The 26,044-nt window shown below is 45.9% G+C and overlaps 1 protein-coding gene across 1 annotated transcript in view; it reads right to left on the minus strand.

The window, feature by feature from the left end:
• Positions 1-26,044, minus strand: part of LOC106609787 (extracellular serine/threonine protein kinase FAM20C) — a 115,475-nt gene that overhangs the window by 22,548 nt on the left and 66,883 nt on the right. The window contains exon 4 of the mRNA XM_014208805.3: positions 3,217-3,309. Coding sequence (XP_014064280.1) covers positions 3,217-3,309 — 93 coding nt within the window. The remainder of the gene's footprint in view (positions 1-3,216; positions 3,310-26,044) is intronic.

Genomic DNA, 26,044 nt, shown 5'->3' on the forward strand with positions numbered 1-26,044 from the left:
AGTGTATGTTTCAACGCTGTGTCACGGTTTGTTGTTTTGTCATTCAATTTATTTATGTATTGCATAGTTTCACAGTGTAAATAAAATGTGGAACGACACACACGCTGCACTTTCGTCCGCTTCTTCTAACGACAGCCGTGACAGTAACCATGGCAGTATTATAATAATACGGAGCGTAACCATGGTAGTATTATTATAGTTTGGAGCTTAACCATCATGGCAGTATTATTATAATACGGAGCATAACCATGGCAGCATTATTATAACACGGAGCGTAACCATGGCAGTATTATTATAATATGGAGCTTAACTATCATGGGAGTATTATTATAATACGGCACTCAACCATAGCAGTATTACTATAATACGGAGTGTAACCATCATGGCAGTATTATTATAATACGGAGCATAACCATGGCAGCATTATTATAATATGGATCTTAACCATGGCAGTATTATAATAATACGGAGCGTAACCATGGCAGTATTATTATAGTCTGGAGCTTTACCATCATGGCAGTATTATTATAATACGGATTGTAACCATCATGGCAGTACTATTATAATACAGAGCGTAACCATGGCAGAATTATTATTGTCACACCCTGATCTGTTTCACCTTTCCTTGTTATTGTCTCCACCCCCTCCAGGTGTTGCTTGTTTTCCCCAGTGTATTTATCCCAGTGTTTTCTGTCTCTCTATGCCAGTTCGTCTTGTATGTCCAAGTCAACCAGCGTTTTTTTCCTGTTCTTTTGCTATTTCTCCTTTTTCTAGTCCTCCCGGTTTTGACCCTTGCCTGTTTCTGAACTCTGTACCTGCCTGCCTGACCATTCTGCCTGCCTTGACCTCGAGCCTGCCTGCCACTCTGTACCTTGTGGACTCTGATCTGGTTTTCACATTTTGCCTAGCCATGACCATTCTCTTGCCTACTCCTTTTGGATTATTAAACATCTAAGACTCCAACCATCTGCCTCCTTTGTCTGCATCTGGGTCTCGCCTTGAGTTATGATAGTACGAACTGGCCATGACAGACCCAGCAGACTTGGACCAGCTTTGACACACTGTCTCCCTGCAGGGAGCCACCATTGGGAGACATGAGGAGCTGTTACAGGACCTTCTAGAAGGGCATTGTTCTCTGACAGAACGCCACAACCAAGGGTTTAAGGCTACTATGGAGCTAATTAAGGAGTTATAATATGCTATCTTCAATCGGTCTGAAGGGAACGAAGATGGCTGTAGCTCAAAAATGAGCGAGCACTGAGAAAGAAAGCCCTGACAGGTACCAGGATCTCCAGAATATCACTCCGGAGGAGGTAAGCAGGGTTCTCGGGGAACTGAGGTAGGCTGTACCAACTCACCACGAAAAGGAAAAGAATGTACCGGGAGGTTGGGGTCTCTCAGGGATGGGCACTCCTCCGGAGTGATATTCTGGAGATCCTGGTACCTGTCAGGGCTTTCTTTCTCAGTGCTCGCTCATTTTTGAGCCACAGCCATCTTCGTTCCCTTCGGACCAATCGAAGACAGCATATATTATTACGCTAATGTCGGGAAGGGCGCTCTCCTGGGCCACGGCTGTATGGAAGCAACAACACACCCTTTGTTGTCATCTGGAGGAATTCATGGCAGAGGTCAGGAAGGTATTGGATTCTCCGGTATCTGGGAGAGAGGCGGCCAGTAAACTTCTTGATTTACATCAAAACTCCTGTAGTGTGGCAGACTACGCAGTGGATTTTCGCATGTTGGCCGCCGAGAGTGCCTGGAATCCGGAGTCTCTCTTCGATACCTTTCTTCACAGATTTTCTGAGGTGGTAAAAGATGAGCTAGCTGCTCGGGAATTGCCGGTGGATGTCGACTCATGCATCGCCCTAACCATTAGAATTGATGGACGCTTAAGGGAACACAGGAGTGAGAGGTCTGGCCTTGGACACACTCGGTCACCCGCTATGGCTCGCTCATCTTCGAAGGAATCTAGAAGTTCCCGAAGGCAGTTTCCCGAGAGGATCCGAAGCCACCTGAGCTCCCTCATGAATTATCAACGACGGGTGAGAAGGATTCTCCTGAGCCTATGCAATTGGGAAGAGCTAGGTTATCGGTTGGGGAACGCTCACGTAGGCTGAATCCCAACTGTTGTCTGTACTGTGGAGGGGCAGGAAATTACATAGCTACCTGCCCTGTTAGGAAACCCTTGTCTCTGGTGGGTACAAGTACTTTGGTGAGTCAGACTGGGAGTATATTATATTTATATCTTTATTTTCTGTATTTCTTTCTCGACACATATTGATGCCACATGTACAGTAAATTATGACAAAATGAGTGTCTGGTTAACTCCGGAGTTGGTGGGTGTCTGATTAACTCCGGAGGTGGTGGGTGTCTGGCTAACTCCGGAGGTGGTGGGTGTCTGATTAACTCCGGAGGTGGTGGGTGTCTGATTAACTCCGGAGGTGGTGGGTGTCTGGCTAACTCCGGAGGTGGTGGGTGTCTGATTAACTCCGGAGGTGGTGGGTGTCTGATTAACTCCGGAGGTGGTGGGTGTCTGGCTAACTCCGGAGATGGTGGGTGTCTGATTAACTCCGGAGGTGGTGGGTGTCTGGTTAACTCCGGAGGTGGTGGGTGTCTGGCTAACTCCGGAGGTGGTGGGTGTCTGGCTAACTCCGGAGGTGGTGGGTGTCTGGCTAACTCCGGAGGTGGTGGGTGTCTGGCTAACTCCGGAGGTGGTGGGTGTCTGGCTAACTCCGGAGGTGGTGGGTGTCTGATTAACTCCGGAGGTGGTGGGTGTCTGGCTAACTCCGGAGGTGGTGGGTGTCTGGCTAACTCCGGAGGTGGTGGGTGTCTGGCTAACTCCGGAGGTGGTGGGTGTCTGGCTAACTCCGGAGGTGGTGGGTGTCTGGCTAACTCCGGAGGTGGTGGGTGTCTGGCTAACTCCGGAGGTGGTGGGTGTCTGGCTAACTCCGGAGGTGGTGGGTGTCTGATTAGCTCCGGAGGTGGTGGGTGTCTGGCTAACTCCGGAGGTGGTGGGTGTCTGGCTAACTCCGGAGGTGGTGGGTGTCTGGCTAACTCCAGAGGTGGTGGGTGTCTGGCTAACTCCAGAGGTGGTGGGTGTCTGACTAACTCCGGAGGTGGTGGGTGTCTGGCTAACTCCGGAGGTGGTGGGTGTACACACAGACACACACACACTGTGGATTCTTTGTGTCAGGTACAGTTGTGTGTGTGATTTACCTGTCCAGATGAAAGGCAGCAATCTCAGCATTGTGTCTCTCAAAGTCCGAAAAGTAGAAGAAGTCAGGGGGTGTCTCCTGCTCTCGGGTCTGCCTGCAGGGGAAAGGGCAAAGGTCAGAGGTTTACAACCCTGTTCTCTTAACCCATACAAGAAAATAAGCTCTGGGTAGGCACAGATCTAGGATCAGCTTCCCCTTCCCAAAGCATAACCTTAGGAGAAAGAACGCTGCATTGACCTTAGATCAGTGTCAAGGTAGATCAAAGTTTTATCTGGGTAGATAGACGTTGCTCTAGGCACAGATCTAGGATTTTAAGATGCCAACTTCTATACCTAACAAAGACACACCGCCTACCACAAAAACAAGGCCCTCTCTGAAGCACAAACAGAGGTGAAGCCACAATTGAAACTTTGTGGATTGTATTGTGGCTTTTTGTTTGAGACTGGAGAGATTCAAGGTTACTGTAGCCCTCTACCGTACCTATTTCTGGAGTCCTATGATCCTCCCTGAAAATGCTTTCCACACACTGTCTGACCGAAAGCTCTGACTGTTTAAAAAAAGCTTTTTAAGGCTTAACCCTCTCAGAGAGCCCAACAGAGAGGATGAGTCTGGAGGCGAGACACAAAGGAGTCATAGGCATTGAAGCTGAAGAAAAACAGACATACACTTTGGTACCTTTAGATTATCAACGAGCTGACACAGAAGGTATGTTTTTCAGTAAAGACATGATAGCAAGTTGAACTGCAGTTCACAAACTCTGTTAATCACAACAACAAAAATCCCACAAAACATCCAACATCTACGTGTAGTCAGGGTGTATTGCTGATTAATAGAAGGAATGTAGCTGAGATGAGACTGTTCCATCCATTCAATGACATGCTTCACGTTCCCTCTCACACTGTTGTTTACACACGCTTTAGAAGAATAAAACACAATCAGAGAAGTAGTTTCAGGAGAAATGGGTCTGCAACCTCCTCCACATCCATACCTACTCTGCAGGCCTTATCTCATCAGCTGAGGAGTGGTAGTAAGCAGAGAAGAGGAGGGACAGGAGGAGGATTGTAAACAGATTGTTATCTTGGCAAGGCAATGCGCTACGCTCTCTCTCTTCTTCTATCACTCTTTCTCACCCTTCCTCTCTCTCTTTCTTCCTCCCTCAAGCACTTCTCTGTCTCTCTATTCCCCCTTTCTTCCTCACACTCTCCCCCTCATGTCCCTCCCTCTCTCTCTCTGTAGCCTTCAGCTGTGTGTGATTGTTGCTCCACAGCTGTGAAGCTGACATATGCACCAATCATTACATAACTCACCCGGAATCATGGAACACTCCACAACGCATTCCTAACTCTCTACTAACACTTCCTCATCCCTCCTTCCTTCCTTACTCAGCTCTCTCTTGCTGTCTCTTTTTCTTTCTCTTTCTCTCCCTCTTTCTCTCTCTCTCCCTCTCCCACTATTTCTCTCTCTCTCTCTCTCTTGTTTATCCTCAAAGACCAGTCAGCTTGCAGATTCTATCTTCTTCTAAGAAGAAGACTACAGGGACCGCTAATTTGAAACAGACTGTCTTTGCCTGATGAGAATAACAACAGTGAAAAAGTGACCCTGCTTAGGCCTACGTATGATGTTTGGTTACACTGTAAAACATTTCCTGTAAAATGTACAGTAACTTATTGGCAGAAATTACAGTACCAAGTGAGTTACTATAATCTCATTCACAGTACTAATTACAATTACAGCATATTACTGTAATTATCTAGTGACATATTACCCATTGTTCTTTGCAAGTCTTCATGTTTACATTTTGGTCATTTAGCATGCATTCTTGTTTAGCAACTTAGAGTCGGTGCTTTCAGCCAAGCACATATCAGTCATAGGAAGTGAAACGTTTCTGTAACCATTACTGAGAATGTTGTTGTAGTTAAGGATACATTGGTCTTCAGAATAACTGTAATTACAACAAGATATCTTATGATATACAGTACCAGTCAAAAGTTTGGACACACCTACTCATTCCAGGGTTTTTCTTTATTTTGACTATTTTCTACATTGTAGAATAATAGTGAAGACATCAAAACTATGAAATAACAGATATGGAATCATGTAGGAACCAAAAAAGTGTCAAACAAATCAAAATATATTTTATATTTGAGATTCTTCAAAGTGGCCATCCTTTGCCTTGATGACAGCTTTGCATACTCTTGGCATTCTCTCAACCAGCTTCATGAGGTAGTGACCTGGAATGCATTTCAATTAACAGATGTGCCTTGTTAAAAGTTAATTAGTGGAATTTCTTTCCTTCTTAATGCATTTGAGCCAATCAGTTCTGTTATGACAAGGTAGGGGTGGTATTCAGAAGATAGCCCTATTTGGTAAAAGACCAAGTCCATATTATGGCAAGAACAGCTCAAATAAGCAAAGAAAAACGACAGTCCATCATTACTTTAAGATATGAAGGTCAGTCAATCTGAAAAAATTGAAGAACTTTAAAAGTTTCTTTAAGTGCAGCTGCAAAAACCATCAAGCGCTATGATGAACTGGCTCTCATGAGGACCGCCACAGGAAAGGAAGACCCAGAGTTACTTCTGCTGCAGAGGATAGAGTTAAGTACACCTCAGATTGCAGCCCAAATAAATGCTTCAAAAGTTCAAGTAACAGACACATCTCAACATTAATTGTTCAGAGGAGACAACGTGAATCAGGCCTTCATGGTCGAATCGCTGCAACAAAACCACTACTAAAATACACTGACGGATCAGCTCGTCCGAAACACCCTAACACTGGACGGAGGCATGAAACATACCAGACCAGAGGCAGTGGTTGTGGTTCCTTTTCTTTTGCATTGTCACTAAACGGGTTTTCTTTTGCCAGACAAAATAAGCCCAGTACAAGGTAGGGTCCAACGCTGAAACAACAGTGTAAAAAGAATAAACAGAAATTAAGCAGCTGACCAAAAGGCTGTGGCCAAAAAGAGAAGACAATACAACAAACGGTCCCCTTGTCTTTAGACTATCGTCTACACATCATATTTACATGGGGAACGCTTCCCTCTATCCATAGCCTGCCTTGTTTAACATAGAGCCAAGGTGCATCAGATGAAGACGCTTTCTCTGAGGTAGGAAAGTCGTAAGTCCTCACAGGTCCCCGTGTCTGATCCCAATTCATCCCCAGCTCTTCTTCTAGCACACCTATACAGTCGTGGCCAAAGGTTTTGAGAATGACACAAATATACATTTCCACAAAGTTTGCTGATTCAGTGTCTTTAGATATTTTTGTCAGATGTTACTATGGAATACTGAAGTATAATTACAAGCATTTCATAAGCGTCAAAGGCTTTTATTGACAATTACATGAAGTTGATGCAAAGAGTCAATATTTTCAGTGTTGACGCTTCTTTTTCAAGACCTCTGCAAGCCGCCCTGGCATGCTGTCAATTAACTTCTGGGCCATATCCTGACTGATGGCAGCCCATTCTTGCATGATCAATGCTTGGAGTTTGTCAGAATTTGTGTGTTTTTGTTTGTCCAACCACCTCTTGAGGATTGACCACAAGTTCTCAATGGGATTAAGGTCTGGGGAGTTTCCTGGCCATGGACCCAAAATATCGATGTTTTGTTCCCCGAGTCACTTAGTTATCACTTTTGCCTTATGGCAAGGTGCTCCATCATGCTGGAAATGGCATTGTTCGTCACCAAACTGTTCCTGGATGGTTGGGAGAAGTTGCTCTCGGAGGATGTGTTGGTACCATTCTTTATTCATGGCTGTGTTCTTAGGCAAAATTGTGAGTGAGCCCACTCCCTTGGCTGAGAAGCAACCCCACACATGAATGGTCTCAGGATGCTTTACTGTTGGCATGACACAGGACATTTTACATTTTAGTCATTTAGCAGACGCTCTTATCCAGAGCGACTTACAGTAGTGAATGCATACATTTCATACAATTTCATACATTTCATACATTTTTTTCCTGTGCTGGCCCCCCGTGGGAATCGAACCCACAACCCTGGCGTTGCAAACACCATGCTCTACCAACTGAGCTACAGGGAAGGCCTGATGGAAGCGCTCACCTTGTCTTCTCCGGACAAGCTTTTTTCCGGATGCCCCAAACATTCAGAAAGGGGATTCATCAGAGAAAATGACTTTACCCCAGTCCTCAGCAGTCCAATCCCTGTACCTTTTGCAGAATATCAGTCTGTCCCTGATGTTTTTCCTGGAGAGAAGTGGCTTCTTTGCTGCCCTTCTTGACACCAGGCCATCCTCCAAAAGTCTTCGCCTCACTGTGCGTGCAGATGCATTCACACCTGCCTGCTGCCATTCCTGAGCAAGCTCTGTACTGGTGGTGCCCCGATCCCGCAGCTGAATCAACTTTAGGAGACGGTCCTGGCGCTTGCTGGACTTTCTTGGGTGCCCTGAAGCCTTCTTCACAACAATTGAACCGCTCTCCTTGAAGTTCTTGATGATCCGATAAATGGTTGATTTAGGTGCAATCTTGACTGGCAGCAATGTCCTTGCCTGTGAAGCCCTTTTTGTGCAAATCAATGATTACGGCATGTGTTTCCGTGCAGGTAACCATGATTGACAGAGGAAGAACAATGATTCCAAGCACCACCCTCCTTTTGAAGCTTCCAGCCTGTTATTCGAACTCAATCAGCATGACAGAGTGATCTCTAGCCTTGTCCTCATCAACACTCACACCTGTGTTAACGAGAGAATCACTGACATGATGTCAGCTGGTCCTTTAGTGGCAGGGCTGAAATGCAGTGGAAATGTTTTTGGGGGATTCAGTTCATTTGCATGGCAAAGAGGGACTTTGCAATTAATTGCAATTCATCTGATCACTCTTCATAACATTCTGGAGTATATGCAAATTGCCATCATACAAACTGAGGCAGCAGACTTTGTGAAAATTAATATTTGTGTCATTCTCAAAACCTTTGGCCAAGACTGTATAGAGGGAGACACCAAGCCAATTAGTGAGTCCAGGTGTGTACTAATTGGCTTTACACTGAGTACCTATCCCCTGAGGAGGGTGCTGTTGTGTCGTCTTCCTCCGGCTGGTCACTGAACCCTCACAACACCAATAAGAAGAAGAGACTTGCTTGGGCCAAGTAATTTTGCATCTATAAGATATTAGGTTCAGTATTTCTTCTCAAGTGAAAAAATGTGTATGAAAAGGAGTCTTCTCTCTAGTTACTGCACTAGCACAGTAGGCCTACTAGCTTTTAACACCATTTCTTCTGGCAAACATTCAGTCCTATGATTCAAGGTCATTCAGGCTCCTGGAAATCCACAATCATACCACACACATTCCTAACACATTCCTTTCCTTGTGAAAACTAGACATAACAAAATCTTGGATTTCATTTCTGTGCAACAGAATACACACCATGTTTTCACTGTGTGATCCTATGGCTCAGCGGCTGTCTAAGACCCTGTCTTGCTGTGTCCCCCCTGACTGTCTTGCTGTGTCCCCCTGGCTGTCGAAGACCCTGTCTTTCTGTGTCCCCCTGACTGTCTAAGACCCTGTCTTTCTGTGTGTCCCCCTGGCTGTCTAAGACCCTGTCTTGCTGTGTCCCCCCTGGCTGTCTAAGACCCTGTCTTTCTGTGTGTCCCCTGACTGTCTAAGACCCTGTCTTTCTGTGTCCCCCCTGGCTGTCTAAGACCCTGTCTTGCTGTGTCCCCCCTGACTGTCTAAGACCCTGTCTTTCTGTGTCCCCCCCTGGCTGTCTAAGACCCTGTCTTGCTGTGTCCCCCCTGGCTGTCTAAGACCCTGTCTTTCTGTGTCCCCCCTGACTGTCTAAGACCCTGTCTTTCTGTGTCCCCCCCTGGCTGTCTAAGACCCTGTCTTGCTGTGTCCCCCCTGGCTGTCTAAGACCCTGTCTTTCTGTGTCCCCCCTGACTGTCTAAGACCCTGTCTTTCTGTGTCCCCCCTGGCTGTCTAAGACCATGTCTTGCTGTGTCCCCCCTGACTGTCTAAGACCCTGTCTTGCTGTGTCCCCCCTGACTGTTTAAGACCCTGTCTTTCTGTGTTCCCCCTGACACTCTGTGGCTGTCATGTGCGTGTGCGCACGTACGTACGTGTGTGTGTGCGTGCGTGTGCATGCACGGTGTGTGTGTTTGTGTGTGCACCTATATGCATGGTGTGTGTGTGTGTTCCACTCTTATTGTCTACAGGGCCAGAGATGATCCAGCATTGACACGTATTTGTCAATGAGTGTCTTGCCCAGAGGCAGGAAGGCTGGGTAATTACTTTGATACACATCTAATTCAAATGCCAATAAAGCTATCTATCTGGAGCATGGTATTACACACCGGCCTGGAGAGAGAGAGAGCGAGAGAGAGAGAGAGAGAGAGACAGAGAGGGTGAAAGAGAGAGAGAGCAAGAGAGGAGGGGGTAGAGAGAGAGGAAGATAAATAGGGGGAGAGAGAGCGAGAGAGAGAGAGTGTGAAGGAGAGAGAGAGGAAGAAGGAGAGAGAGAGAGAGAGAGAGAGAGAGAGAGAGAAAGAAAGAGAGAGGGGCTAAGGAGGCATCTGTGATTCCTATGAGGGGGAGGAGGGTATAGTCATGACCCTGTAGCAGGGGGTAAACACATAGTTTACACTCCGGGGTTAGACAACTTCTTGGCAGCATGGTGGCTTGGAAGCCCAAGGCAGCCAATAGGCCTGCAGTATCTCTGCAAACACTGGCGTGTGTGAATAGTAGCAATGCGCAACAGGAAAACATAGGCATACCTGTACACTACATCTCATACTGACCTCTCACCGACAGAAAAACAAAGAACAGATGTGGCAGAGAAGTCCTTTGTCCTAAAGTCATATTGACACGATAAGTGCATACTTACTGTGGGCTCAAGTAGAGCATAGATTATATGTGGCAAAAATGTTGTGTAAAGAACCTACAGAGGAAAAGTACAAGGGCATCACTCTGCCCTTACAGGTGCATTTAAAGACTGACTCCAGTCTCTGTCATCTATAATCTGTCAAACAGACACATACTGCATGATGAAAAGCTGTCTGCAGAAAAACCCTGTTTCACACACATGGTGTCCCTCTGGGGCTGTTTAGGAAGGGTTCATGTTCAGTATGTTGCAGATAGAAAATGGCATAGAGCTGCTAAAAGTCCCTATTCTATATGTCAGAGACTCATATCTGTTATACACAATACATTTCTATAACTTCCTGTCCTGAAAAGGTATTTACTGATCCTCAACACAGGGGCCCCACAAGGGTGCGTGCTCAGCCCCCTCCTGTACTCCCTGTTCACCCATGACTGCGTGGCCACGCACGCCTCCAACTCAATCATCACGTTTACAGATTAAACAACAGTAGTAGGCCTGATTACCAACAATGACGAGACAGTCTACAAGGAGGAGGTGAGGGCCTTGGGAGAGTGGTGCCAGTAAATAACCTCTCACTCAACATCAACAAAATAAAGGAACTGATTGTGTACTTCAGTAAACAGCAGAGGGAGCAGGCCCCTATCCACATCGACAGGACCACAGTGGAGAAGGTGGAAAGCTTCAAGTTCCTCGGCGTACACATCACTGACACACCACGCAATAGGGCCTCTTCAACCTCAGGAGGCTGAAGAAATGTGGCTTGGTCTCTAAAGCCCTCACAAACTTTTACAGACGCACAATTGAGAGCATCCTGTCGGGCTGTATCACCACCTGGTACGGCAACTGCACCACCTGCAACCCAACGCATCACCGGGGGCAATCTACCTGCCCTCCAGGACACCTACAGCACCCGATGTCACAGGAAGGCCAAAAAGATCATAAAGGACATCAACCAGCCGAGCCATTGCCTGTTCACCCCGCTATCATCCAGAAGGTGAGGTCAATACAGGTGCATCAAAGCTGGGTCCGAGAGACTGAAAACCAGCTTTTATCTTAAGGCCATCAGACTGTTAAATAGCCATCACTAGCCGGCTTCCACCCGGTTATGCAACCCTGCACCATAGAGGCTGCTGCCCTATATCCATAGGCTTGGAATCACTGCTCACTTTAATAATGGAACACTAGTCAATTTAATAATGTTTAAATTATGTTTATATACTGCTTTACTCATCTCATATGTACTGTATCCACTGCTCACTTTAATGTACTATTCTACTGTATTTGGGTCAATGCCACTCCATCATTGCTCAATCTAATATTTATATATTTCTTAATTCCATTATTTTACTTTTAGATTTGTGTGTATTGTTGTGAACCAATTTTAGATACTTCTGCACTGTTAGAATCAACTGTACTTTGGAGCTAGGAACATAAGCATTTCAATACACAATCTGCTAAATATGAGTATGTGGCCAATACAATTTTATTTGATTTGAGTAGCTTGTCTTCTCTCTCTCTACCTCTAGGGGGATGTGTTGAGCTGCAGCCCCTGTGGATAGACACAGCACCACAGTAGAGGTGCTGGTGGTGGCCGGTTGTTTTAACTCCACTGGAGCACCAGGCCTGATGGTGATGGTGGCCGGTTGTTTTAACTCCACTGGAGCACCAGGCCTGATGGTGATGGTGGCCTGTTGTTTTAACTCCACTGGAGCACCAGGCCTGATGGTGATGGTGGCCGGTTGTTTTAACTCCACTGGAGCACCAGGCCTGATGGTGATGGTGGCCTGTTGTTTTAACTCCACTGGAGCACCAGGCCTGATGGTGATGGTGGCCTGTTGTTTTAACTCCACTGGAGCACCAGGCCTGATGGTGATGGTGGCCTGTTGTTTTAACTCCACTGGAGCACCAGGCCTGATGGTGATGGTGGCCGGTTGTTTTAACTCCACTGGAGCACCAGGCCTGATCATAGAGCTGATCAAAGGAGAAAGGCAACACACATCTCCCTAAAGGCTGATGGTGACATATTTATCTACAAAAGCACCTTATAGTTTTTATGAGAGCAATGATTAAAAATATAATTTAATAATTATGCATAACCTGCATAATCATGTTGTTGTGTTGGAAACGAGGCGCCTCATTTCTTAGTGTATCTTTTCCCCAACCACATTTAAAAACAGAGTTAAAATAGGAGAGGCTATCTAGTGTATATGACCACTGTATCGCTCCCTGCCTCCATGGGCTGCTGTGTTTTATAGTAATTTAGTGCTCAGTCAGACAGTGGTAGCTGACAGTGTGTGTGTGTGTACTGGTTGGGTGAGGATGAGAGAAGTTGAGAGGAGAAGAGGAGGAGGAGACCTTGAGCGTGCTCCAGTCTACCTTGTCTATGAGGGAGAAGGAGTGTGTGAACAGATACTCAGCTAGGCAGTAAACAGTCCACTTAGAGACTCTTGTAGCCAGAGGATCCTAAACAACTCCTACACGGTGGTCCAGGTATGCCTGTTTGTATGTGTGTGTGTGCGTGCATCATGAGTGCGTGCATATACGTGCCTGTACTGTATGCGTGTGTATGTGTGTGTGTTTGTGTGAGACAACTCTGTATCTCTAAGAACAGTAAAGACCCTTCAACACTCCTCAGTCCCCCCCGATGCCTCAGATCCCACCGCTGAAAGGGGGATGGTTAAAGGCTATCTCGGGCTGTGGAGAGGGGGAGAGGCTGAAAGGAAGAGGTTGGATGTGGCTTTGGAGACAGCTGATTTCTCAAGGCCCAGGGGTGGCCTGTTACACTCTGACACAGGGATTGGAGATGACTGGAGAGTCGGTTGGTACTAAAAGACTGACTGACAGGTTCTCTCTCTGCATTACCATTTGACTTTGACTTCCAAGACACTATAGGCAGTCCTCTTCTCTGTGTGTCTACTTTCTAAGATATATCAAATAACATGTGCTGAATGCTAATAACTATAAGTGTGAGGCCTGATGTCTTTGACTTTGCTGGGGGGTAACAGATAGAAATATCCCTACCTTATTAAACTTCCCAACATTTAAAAAGTCCTGTGTTTAAGCTATAAATAGACCTAAATGTAAATCCTAGTTTGAAACAGCCGTTACAGGATTAGTGTGTGGCAAGACAACATGAAATGTGTTTTTACTCTGTGAGGAGAAAGCAGAAGAACTGCACGTTATTGTGTTATTGAATAGCTTTCAGGATGACAGCAAGAGACAGCTAAGTGACTGACTGACAGGTGACAGCAAGAGACAGCTAAGTGACTGACTGACAGGTGACAGCAAGAGACAGCTAAGGGACTGACTGCCATGTGAAAGCAAGAGGCAGCTAAGGGACTGACTGACAGGTGACAGCAAGAGACATTAAGGGACTGACTGACAGGTGACAGCAAGAGACAGCTAAGGGACTGACTGACAGGTGACAGCAAGAGACAGCTAAGGGACTGACTGACAGGTGACAGCAAGAGACATTAAGGGACTGACTGACAGGTGACAGCAAGAGACATTAAGGGACTGACTGACAGGTGACAGCAAGAGACAGCTAAGGGACTGACTGACAGGTGACAGCAAGAGACAGCTAAGGGACTGACTGACAGGTGACAGCAAGAGACATTAAGGGACTGACTGACAGGTGACAGCAAGAGACAGCTAAGGGACTGACTGACAGGTGACAGCAAGAGACAGCTAAGGGACTGACTGACAGGTGACAGCAAGAGACATTAAGGGACTGACTGACAGGTGACAGCAAGAGACAGCTAAGGGACTGACAGGTGACAGCAAGAGACAGCTAAGGGACTGACTGACAGGTGACAGCAAGAGACATTAAGGGACTGACTGACAGGTGACAGCAAGAGACAGCTAAGGGACTGACTGACAGGTGACAGCAAGAGACAGCTAAGGGACTGACAGGTGACAGCAAGAGACAGCTAAGGGACTGACTGACAGGTGACAGCAAGAGACAGCTACGGGACTGATTGACAGGTGACAGCAAGAGACAGCTAAGGGACTGACAGGTGACAGCAAGAGACAGATAAGGGACTGACTGACAGGTGACAGCAAGAGACAGCTAAGGGACTGACTGATAGGTGACTGCAAGAGACATTAAGGGACTGACTGACAGGTGACAGCAAGAGACAGCTAAGGGACTGACTGACAGGTGACAGAAAGAGACATTAAGGGACTGACTGACAGGTGACAGCAAGAGACAGCTAAGGGACTGACTGACAGGTGACAGCAAGAGACAGCTAAGGGACTGACAGAAGACAGCAAGCGACATTAAGGGACTGACTGACAGGTGACAGCAAGAGACAGCTAAGGGACTGACAGAAGACAGCAAGAGACAGCTAAGGGACTGACTGACAGGTGACAGCAAGAGACAGCTAAGGGACTGACTGACAGGTGACAGCAAGAGACAGCTAAGGGACTGACTGACAGGTGACAGCAAGAGACATTAAGGGACTGACTGACAGGTGACAGCAAGAGACAGCTAAGGGACTGACAGGTGACAGCAAGAGACAGCTAAGGGACTGACTGACAGGTGACAGCAAGAGACATTAAGGGACTGACTGACAGGTGACAGCTAAGGGACTGACTGACAGGTGACAGCAAGAGACAGCTAAGGGACTGACAGGTGACAGCAAGAGACAGCTAAGGGACTGACTGACAGGTGACAGCAAGAGACAGCTACGGGACTGATTGACAGGTGACAGCAAGAGACAGCTAAGGGACTGACAGGTGACAGCAAGAGACAGATAAGGGACTGACTGACAGGTGACAGCAAGAGACAGCTAAGGGACTGACTGATAGGTGACTGCAAGAGACATTAAGGGACTGACTGACAGGTGACAGCAAGAGACAGCTAAGGGACTGACTGACAGGTGACAGAAAGAGACATTAAGGGACTGACTGACAGGTGACAGCAAGAGACAGCTAAGGGACTGACTGACAGGTGACAGCAAGAGACAGCTAAGGGACTGACAGAAGACAGCAAGCGACATTAAGGGACTGACTGACAGGTGACAGCAAGAGACAGCTAAGGGACTGACAGAAGACAGCAAGAGACAGCTAAGGGACTGACTGACAGGTGACAGCAAGAGACAGCTAAGGGACTGACAGGTGACAGCAAGAGACAGCTAAGGGACTGACTGACAGGTGACAGCAAGAGACATTAAGGGACTGACTGACAGGTGACAGCAAGAGACAGCTAAGGGACTGACTGACAGGTGACAGCAAGAGACATTAAGGGACTGACTGACAGGTGACAGCAAGAGACAGCTAAGGGACTGACTGACAGGTGACAGCAAGAGACAGCTAAGGGACTGACAGAAGACAGCAAGAGACATTAAGGGACTGACTGACAGGTGACAGCAAGAGACAGCTAAGGGACTGACAGAAGACAGCAAGAGACAGCTAAGGGATTGACTGATAGATCCTGCAACTGTAATGCAATACAGGATGAGATCTGTAATCCCACACACACACAGCTACTCCACACCCCCACCCCCCCCGTCTACCACACACACTGTAGATAAACTGACAGGCATAACCTAATATCCTTCACTACAGTACTCCATAAGCAAGCCTCCCCTACCAGGCCCTGTTGTAATGACATCCTGTAAATGCCCAGGCAGGCAGCTGCATCAACAGGCCATAAAGAGGGATCCATCATCTACACATACTGTAGTCTGGGAGCGATGAAGCCTTTTTAAAACTCAAATACACTACACGTTTCTATTACTTCCTGTGCAGGAAAATTCTCAGCTACAAAAAAAGTGATTAAATTACGATCCTACATTTGCAAGCAGCTACAGTAGCAAATTGTAGATGCATTATAAGCAACAACAGCACTAGAAAATACTACAGAACTCAGGCACCTATAACTGCATATAACAATGTGTGCTGGGAGTCGGGATGCAAGTACAGGGAGTGAATATCTAATAAATAAACGGAACATAATACAAAACAAGAAACACTAACAACACACAGACATGAAACAGAAACAATAACGCCTGGGGAAGGAACCAAAGGGAGTGACATAAATAGGGCAGGTAATCAAGGAGGTGATGGAGTCCATGTGATTGTCATTAGGCGCTGATGCGCGTGGCGATGGTGACAGATGTGCACAATAATCAGCAGCCTGGTGACCTAGAGGCCGGAGAGGGAGCACACGTGACACTGCAATATCAATATAGCTTTCAATTCTGTTGTTATGTCTACTCCTGCTATCCCGCTCCAGCACTCGACATCACCGGGTTACTAACCACCAGTCCTGGCAACCCATCTCTACGCACACTTGGCAATCATCATTACGCACACCTGTGCCCTATCATCAGTCACACCTGGACTTCATTACTACCATTGCAGACGCTTCTCTTGTTTTGTATCGTTCCATGTTTGTTGTTAATAAACTCACTAACTTCACCTGCTTCCTGCGTCTATGTTACACCTGTGCATTTCAAACCTCAAAATCAGCAACCCACTAGGCACACACTGGTTTAAGCAACGTTGTTTCCACATGGAACCAAAATGGAATAGATGTTGTCTTTAGGCGCTAACAAGATGGTGCCGACAGACATGCTCGCCCTGTTTCTAGCTCCTAACCAACTTTGCAGTTTTTGGTTTTATTGTGTTATTTCTTACATTATTTGCTCAGAATGTTTCTTGTATTATTACCTACAGACGGAAATAACTTTGGGACATTATATCAGCGGTCACTCACCAGAAATTCTAGCAGAAATTCAACTTCCCTGACCTGGATCCTTTAGAACTTCCAGAGGCAGCTTTATTCATCCCGGAGGCTGCACCAAAACGCCGAAGCTGGAGAAGAGGTAGAAGGAGTGGGGCCCTAGTCAGACTCAGGTGGCATGGACTTGCTGACGTTTAGTCCATGGACAATAAAGTAGATGAGCTCAGGGTGAGGATCTCATTCCAGAGAGACATCAGGGACTGTAACATACTCTCTTTCACGAAACCATGGCTCTCTCCGGATATATTGTCCCTGTTTCGGTGACCATATTACCGCAACACCAGCGGTCAGGAGTCATGAAGGCTGTCAAATTCCACGCAACCGCCTAGTCAAGGAAATTAGGCTTCTCCAAGCTCTGATGCTGCTGATGGTCATTAGTAGCCTAACAAACTTGCTAACTGTCTGTTACTCAGCACTCTATTGTCCCTCTGATCTAGGGTTGCAAAGGGTCAGAAACAGGGTCAGAAGTTAAGCCCTGGAATTTGGGGAATTTTGCTTAAATTCATCAAAAAGTTTAGTTTATAACAGTGAACCTTTTTTGTGGGATACACAAGGCAATTCTAGGTCTTGTGGCATATTTTGGTTAAACTATCGTCAATTCAATGGAATTGCAACCCGCTGCATTCTTCCATCACATGTACAGTTAATTCTCAAGATCTTGCACACTAATGAGATGCTATTAAGCCCACACTACTACACTGTCTGAGCCAAGGACTACATGCTTTCTGGTAAGTTTGATTACAATACTGGGTGGGGTGAATATATTTTCTATGACATATTTTTTGTTAACTAGTAAATAGTAGCCTACAGAAAAGTGTGTTTAAATCATTTCTAACTTGTTAACAATTTCTGCTAGTTAGTTTTTGCTACCATGTGGGTTTTAGCTTGCTTGAGCCTGCTAACTGAGGAGTGTTAATTCACCTGTTTCCATACGTGTTTCATTTAAAAACATTTATCTTACAAAGGAGTTGTTTAATCTAACTGCTTAACTATTTATCTGTACATGGAATTGTATTTGCTGTTTTTTACTCATTTTTTTCTAATATTTACAGGAAAATGCCACAGGCATTGTAGAAGGAAAAGCTGTGTACATTTGCAAATACTATTCCAAATCATATGTGAAGAATGCAACAAAGATGTAGAATCATCTGGCCAAGTGCAAAAGTTCCCTCAGCGCTCACAACAAGCAACCTCTGACAAAAGTCCCTCTACTTCTATTCGAGGTGAAAATAATGAATCAGACACCTTATCGATAGCAACAGCTTATGGTCCTCCTGGAATCAGATGATTTTTTGACTCAATGGAGGAACGTAGTCAGAGAAATGCTGATGAATGTCTTGCTCGAGCTGTGTATGCAACTGGTTCACCTCAGATGCTCACAGGCAATGTGTATCGAAAACATAACGTTAACTTTCACTGCTATGCGGATGACACACAGCTCTACATTTCGATGAAACATGGCGAAGCCCCAAAATTGCCCTCGCTGGAAGCCTGTGTTTCAGACATAAGGAAGTGGATGGCTGCAAATGTTCTACTTTTAAACTCGGACAAAACAGAGATGCTAGTTCTAGGTCCCAAGAAACAAAGAGATCTTCTATTGAATCTGACAATTAATCTTGATGGTTGTACAGTCGTCTGAAATAAAACTGTGAAGGACCTCGGCATTACTCTGGAACCTGATCTCTCTTTTGACAAACATATCAAGACTGTTTCAAGGACAGCTTTCTTCCATCTACGTAACATTACAAAAATCTGAAATGTTCTGTCCAAAAATGTGGCAGAAAAATTCGTCCATGATTTTGTCACTTCTAGGTTAGACTACTGCAATGCTCTACTTTCCGAGAAACCCGGATAAAGCACTAAATAAACTTCAGTTAGTGCTAAATATGGCTGCTAGAATCTTGACTAGAACCAAACATTTGATCATATTACTCCAGTGCTAGCCTCTCTACACTGGCTTCCTGTTAGGCAAGGGCTGATTTCAAGGTTTTACTGCTAACCTACAAAGCATTACATGGGCTTGCTCCTACCTATCTCTCCGATTTGGTCCTGCCGTACATACCTACACGTACGCTACGGTCACAAGACGCAGGCCTCCTAATTGTCCCTAGAATTTCTAAGCAAACAGCTGGAGTCAGGGCATTCTCCTATAGAGCTCCATTTTTATGGAATGGTCTGCCTACCCATGTGAGAGACTCATCTCTTCAGTAGGTCCTATGATTGAGTGTAGTCTGGCCCAGGAGTGTGAAGGTGAATGGAAAGGCACTGGAGCAACGAACCGCCCTTGCTGTCTCTGCCTAGCCGGTTCCCCTCTCTCCACTGGGATTCTCTGCCTCTAACCTTATTACAGGGACTGAGTCACTGGCTTACTGGTGCTCTTCCATGCCGTCCCTAGGAGGGGTGCGTCACTTGAGTGGGTTGAGTCACTGACGTGGTCTTCCTGTCTGGGTTGGTGCCCCCCCTTGGTTTGTGCCGTGGCAGAGATTTTTGTGGGCTATATTCGGCCTTGTGTCAGGATGGTAAGTTGGTGGTTGAAGATATCCCTCTAGCGGTGTGGGGGCTGTGCTTTGGCAAAGTGGGTGGGGTTATATCCTGCCTGTTTGGCCCTGTCCGGGGGTATCATCAGATGGGGCCACAGTGTCTCCTGATCCCTCCTGTTCCAGTATTTATGCTGCAGTAGTTTATGTGTTGGGGGGTTAGGGTCAGTCTGTTTTATCTGGAGTATTTCTCCTGTCTTATCCGGTGTCCTGTGTGAATATAAGTATGCTCTCTCTAATTCTATCTTTCTTTCTTTCTCTCTCTCGGAGGACCTGAGCCCTAGGACCATGCCTCAGGACTACCTGGTATGACTCCTTGCTGTCCCCAGTCCACCTGGCCGTGCTGTTGCTCCAGTTTCAACTGTTCTGCCTGCGGCTATGGAACCCTGACATGTTCACCAGACGTGCTACCTGTCCCAGACCTGCTGTTTTCAACTCTCTAGAGACAGCAGTAGAGATAGTCTCAATGATCAGCTATGAAAAGGCAACTGACATTTACTCCTGAGGTGCTGACCTGTTGCACCCTCGACAACTACTGCGATTACTATTATTTGACCATGCTGGTCATTTATGAACATTTGAACATCTTGGCCATGTTCTGTTATAATCTCCACCCGGCACAGCCAGAAGACGACTGGCCACCCCTCATAGCCTGGTTCCTCTCTAGGTTTCTTCCTAGGTTTTGACCTTTCTAGGGGTTTTTTCCTAGCCACCGTGCTTCTACACCTGCATTGCTTGCTATTTGGGGTTTTAGGCTGGGTTTCTGTACAGCACTTTGAGATATCAGCTGATGTAAGAAGGGCTTTATAATTCAATTTGATTTGATTTGAAGAGATTTCTGAATGTTCTTCACCCAGCATACACCCCTCCAACCAGACATACTTTATCTACTCATTTGCTGGATGCAGAGTTCAACAGAGTTCAAGTGAAGGTCAAGCAAATCATAAGAAAGCAGACTGTATTGTAATCATCTCTGATGGGTGGTCGAATGTTCATGGGCAAGGAATAATTAACTACATAATCTCCACAAGGGACAATAGACACACTGGTCTCTACTGTACATTGCAGATGAGCTGAAGGCAGTCTTCAATGACCTTGGACCACAGAAGGTATTTGCACTGGTGACACAATGCTGCGAACATGACACCCATTGGCTGTGCTGCTCATGCACTGAATCTGCTCCTCAAGGACATCATGGCACTGAAAACAATGGATATACTCTACAAGAGAGCCAAGGAAATGGTTAGGTATGTGAAGGGTCATCAATCTACGTCACCAAGCAAAGTGAGAAGAATAAGAGCACCACATTGAAGCTGCCCGGCAACACCCATTGGGGTGGTGTTGTCATCATGTTTGACTGTCTCCTGGAGGGGAAGGAGTCTCTCCAAGAAATGGCCATATCACATTCTGCCGATATGGACAACCCCATCAAGAGGATCCTCCTGGATGACGTATTTTGGGAGAGAGTGGTTAGCAGCCTGAAACTCCTGAAACCTATAGCAGTAGCCATTGCACAGATTGAGGGAGACAATGCCATCCTGTCTGATGTTCTCACTCTGCTTGCAGATGTAAGAGAAAAAATCCATACTGCCCTGCCCACTGTAGCTACAAGCAGAGGAAAATGCAGTTCTGATATACAATCACAAAGCGTGACGACTTCTGCCTGAAACCCATACACGCTGCAGAGTACATTAAAGCAGGAAGCACCAGTGACTCGGCATATAAAAAAGTGGTCAGATGAAGCAGATGCAAAACTACAGGACTGTTTTGCTATCACAGACTGGAACATATTCCGGAATTCTTCCGATTGCATTTAGGAGTACACCACATCAGTCACTGGCTTTATCAATAAGTGTATCGAGGACGTCGTCCCCACAGTGACTGTACATACATATCCCAACCAGAAGCCATGGATTACAGGTAACATCCGCACTGAGCTAAAGGGTAGAGCTGCCGCTTTCAAGGTGCGGGACTCTAACCCTGATGCTTATAAGAAATCCTGCTATGCCTTCCGACGAACCATCAAACAGGCAAAGCGCCAATACAGGGCTAAGATTGAATCGCACTACACCGGCTCCGACGCTCGTCTTATGTGGCAGGGCTTGCAAACTATTACAAACTACAAAGGGAACCACAGCTGCGAGCCAGTAACATGAGCCAACCAGACGATCTAAACCACTTCTATGCTCGCTTCGAGGAAAGGAAATCTGATGCATGCATGAGAGCATCAGCCATTCCGGACGACTGTGTGATCATGCTCTCCGTAGCAGACTTGAGTAAGACCTTTTAACAGGTCAACATTCACAAGGCCGCGGGGCCAGACGGATTATCAGGACTTGTACTTCGGGCATGTGCTGACCAACTGGCAAGTGACTTCACTAACATTTCCAACATGTCCCTGATTGAGTCTGTAATACCAACAGGTTTCAAGCAGACCACCATAGTCCCTGTGCCTAAGAACACTAAGACAACCTGCCTAAATGACTACAGACCCGTAGCGCTCACGTCCATAGCCATGAAGTGCTTTGAAAGGCTGGTAATGGATCACATCAACACCATTATCCCAGAAACTCTAGACCCACTCCAATTTGCATACCGCCCAAACAGATCCACAGATGACGCAATCTCTATTGCACTCCACACTGCCCTTTCCCACCTGGACAAAATGATCACCGATGTGAGAATGCTATTCATTGACTACAGCTCAGCGTTCAACACCATAGTGCCCACAAAGCTCATCACTAAGCTAAGGATCTTGGGACTAAACACCTCCCTCTACAACTGGATCCTGGATAACCTGACGGGCCGCCCCCAGGTGGTGAGGGTAGGTAGCAACACATCTGCCACACTGATCCTCAACACTGGAGCCCCTCAGGGGTGCGTGCTCAGTCCCCTCCTGTACTCCCTGTTCACCCACGGCTGCGTGGCCAGGTATGACTCCAACACCATCATTAAGTTTGCAGACGAGACAGCAGTGGTAGGCTTGATCACCGACAACGACGAGACAGCCAATAGGGAGGAGGTCAGAGACCTGGCAGGGTGGTGCCAGAATAACAACATATTCATCAACGTAACCAAGACTAAGGAGATGATTGTGGACTACAGGAAAAGGAGGACTGAGCACGCCCCCATTCTCATCGACGGGGCTGTAGTGGAGCAGGTTAAGAGCTTCAAGTTCCTTGGTGTCCACATCACCAACAAACTAGAATGGTCCAAACACACCAAGACAGTCGTAAAGAGGGCACGACAAAGCCTATTCCCCCTCAGGAGACTGAAAAGATTTGGCAAGGGTCCCCAGATCCTCAAAAAGTTCTAAAGCTGCACCATTGAGAGCATCCTGACTGGTTGCATCACCACCTGGTATGGCAACTGCTCGGCATCTGACCGTAAGGCGCTACAGAGGGTATTGTGTACGGTCCAGTACATCACTGAGACCAAGCTTCCTGCCATCCAGGACCTATATATTATAAAGGTGTCAGAGGAAGGCCCAAAATATTGTCAAAGACTCCAGTCACCCAAGTCATAGACTGTTCTCTCTGCTACTGCACGGTGCTCCACGTCTAGGAACAAAAGGCTCCTTAACAGCTTCTACCCCCAAGCCATAAGACTGCTAAAAAATGTATCAAATGGCCACCAGGACTATTTACATTGACCCCCCCTTTGTTTTTACACTGCTGCTACTCACTGTTTATTATCTATGCATAGTCACTTTACCCCTACCTACATGTACAAATTACCTTGACTAACCTGTACCCCCGCACATTGACTCGGTACCGGTACCCCCTGTATATAGCCTTGTTATTGTTATTTTATTGTGTTATTTTATTTACTTCAGTTTATTTGGTAAATATTTTCTTAACTCTTTCTTGAACTTCATTGTTGGTTAAGGGCTTGTAAGTAAGCATTTCACGGCAAGGTCAACACCTGTTTTATTTGGCGCATGTGACAAATAAAGTTTGATTTGATCGATGACCTCCACTGGTTTATAAGTTTAAAAAAATTTGGTAACCAATTGGATGGCTGAAATGTGACCAATCAGACCACCATGGCTATGAGACCCTTTTGAAGCCTGGTAAAGCCTAGGGCGGCAGGTAGCCTAGTGGTTAGAGCATTGGACTAGTAACCTAAAGGATGCAAGATTAAATCCCCGAGCTGACAAGGTAAATATCTGTCGTTTTTTCCCTGAACAAGGCCGTTAACCCACTGTTCCTAGGCCGTCATTGAAAATAAGAATTTGTTCTTAACTGACTTGCCTTGTTAAATAAAGGTTTTTTAAAAAATGCAGGGAAATCCCAGGTGCAGAGAGCAGATACTTCCCAGGTGAAACTTCTCAAGTTACAGCTGTGCAGAGAGACAGGCAAGACATGTTCTTGAGTTTCACATGAACGGGACTTGCCACCCTGCTAAGTGGCATGCTGGAGCAGAGGTGATTATCATGGTGGATTGCCTGTAGAGCAGCTAATCATACACACCTTTCTCTCTGTAATTGACTATGGTGACTTGTTGCATATGCATGCAGCCTCCTCTGTCTTACAGTGACTGGACTCTGTTTATCATACAGTGAGGGAAAAAAGTATTTGATCCCCTGCTGATTTTGTACGTTTGCCCACTGACAAAGAAATGATCAGTCTATAGTTTTAATGGTAGGTTCATTTGAACAGTGAGAGACAGAATAACAACAAAAGAATCCAGAAAAACGAATTTCAAAAATGTTATAAATTGATTTGCATTTTAATGAGGGAAAAAAGTATTTGACCCCTCTGCAAAACATGACTTAGTACTTGGTGGCAAAACCCTTGTTGGCAATCACAGAGGTCAGACGTGTCTTGTAGTTGGCCACCAGGTTTGCACACATCTCAGGAGGGATTTTGTCCCACACCTCTTTGCAGATCTTCTCCAAGTCATTAAGGTTTCGAGGCTGACGTTTGGCAACTCGAACCTTCAGCTCCCTCCACAGATTTTCTATGGGATTAAGGTCTGGAGACTGGCTAGGCCACTCCAGGACCTTAATGTGCTTCTTCTTGAGCCACTCCTTTGTTGCCTTGGCCGTGTGTTTTGGGTCATTGTCATGCTGGAATACCACCTCCACGACCCATTTTCAATGCCCTGGCTGAGGGAAGGAGGTTCTCACCCAAGATTTGACGGTACATGGCCCCGTCCATCGTCCCTTTGATGCGGTGAAGTTGTCCTGTCCCCTTAGCAGAAAAACATCCCCAAAGCATAATGTTTCCAACTCCATCTTTAACGGTGGGGATGGTGTTCTTGGGGTTATAGGCAGCATTCCTCCTCCTCCAAACACGGCGAGTTGAGTTGATGCCAAAGAGCTCCATTTTGGTCTCATCTGACCACAACACTTTCACCCAGTTGTCCTCTGAATCATTCAGATGTTCATTGGCAAACTTCAGACGGGCATGTATATGTATTCTTGAGCAGGGGGACCTTGCGGGCGCTGCAGGATTTCAGTCCTTCACGGCGTAGTGTGTTACCAATTGTTTTCTTGGTGACTATGGTCCCAGCTGCCTTGAGATCATTGACAAGATCCTCCCGTGTAGTTATGGGCTGATTCCTCACCGTTCTCATGATCATTGCAACTCCAAGAGGTGAGATCTTGCATGGAGCCCCAGGCCGAGGGAGATTGACAGTGCTTTTTTGTTTCTTCCATTTGCGAATAATCACACCAACTGTTGTCACCTTCTCACCAAGCTGCTTGGCGATGGTCTTGTAGCCCATTCCAGCCTTGTGTAGGCCTACAATCTTGTCCCTGACATCCTTGGAGAGCTCTTTGGTCTTGGCCATGGTGGAGAGTTTGGAATCTGATTGATTGATTGATTGCTTCTGTTGACAGGTGTCTTTTATACAGGTAACAAGCTGAGATTAGGAGCACTCCTTTTAAGAGTGTGCTCCTAATCTCAGCTCGTTACCTATATAAAAGACACCTGGGAGCCAGAAATCTTTCTGATTGAGAGGGGGTCAAATACTTATTTCCCTCATTAAAATGCAAATCAATTTATAACATTTTTGACATGCGTTTTTCTGGATTTTTGTTGTTGTTATTTTGTCTCTCACTGTTCAAATAAACCTACCATTAAAATTATAGACTGATCATTTCTTTGTCAGTGGGCAAACGTACAAAATCAGCAGGGGATCAAATACTTTTTTCCCTCACTGTACATCCTTGCGTTTTATTACAAATGCAAAGTCACTCACCCACCATTGCACCTTATTCCAAATGGTGGGTTGAACCTCACTTTATATGCGCAGAAAGTAACATTTGTATGTGTTCATCTGCAAAGCCCTTCTGGGTAAACTCCCTCTTTACCTCTGTAGTCTGGTCTCCTTCACCACCAGCAGTTACCATACCCAGTCTGCTAGATGGTTGCTACTTAAAGTCCCCAGTTCATTTACAGTATTAGGCAAGACTGCCTTCTCATATTATGCACCCAAGGATTGGAATAGTCTACAACCATCACTGAATGAATTTATATTTTTGATGGGAGACTCTGTTACAGAGGAGTATAAATGCTTTTTTTTAAATTGTATTGTATTGTATTGTACGTTTTAATTCTCGAATATATTGATTGTTGCTGCCTTCTTTGCCAGGTCTCCCTTGAAAAAGAGAGTTTGGGTCTCAATGGGCTTTTCCTGGTTAAATAAAGGTTAAATTAAAATAAAATAAAACACCTTTACATACATCTCTGCACTAAAACAGAC

Source organism: Salmo salar, chromosome 01 (assembly GCF_965601325.2).
Source record: "Salmo salar chromosome 01, fSalSal1, whole genome shotgun sequence".
Taxonomy (NCBI): domain Eukaryota; kingdom Metazoa; phylum Chordata; class Actinopteri; order Salmoniformes; family Salmonidae; genus Salmo; species Salmo salar.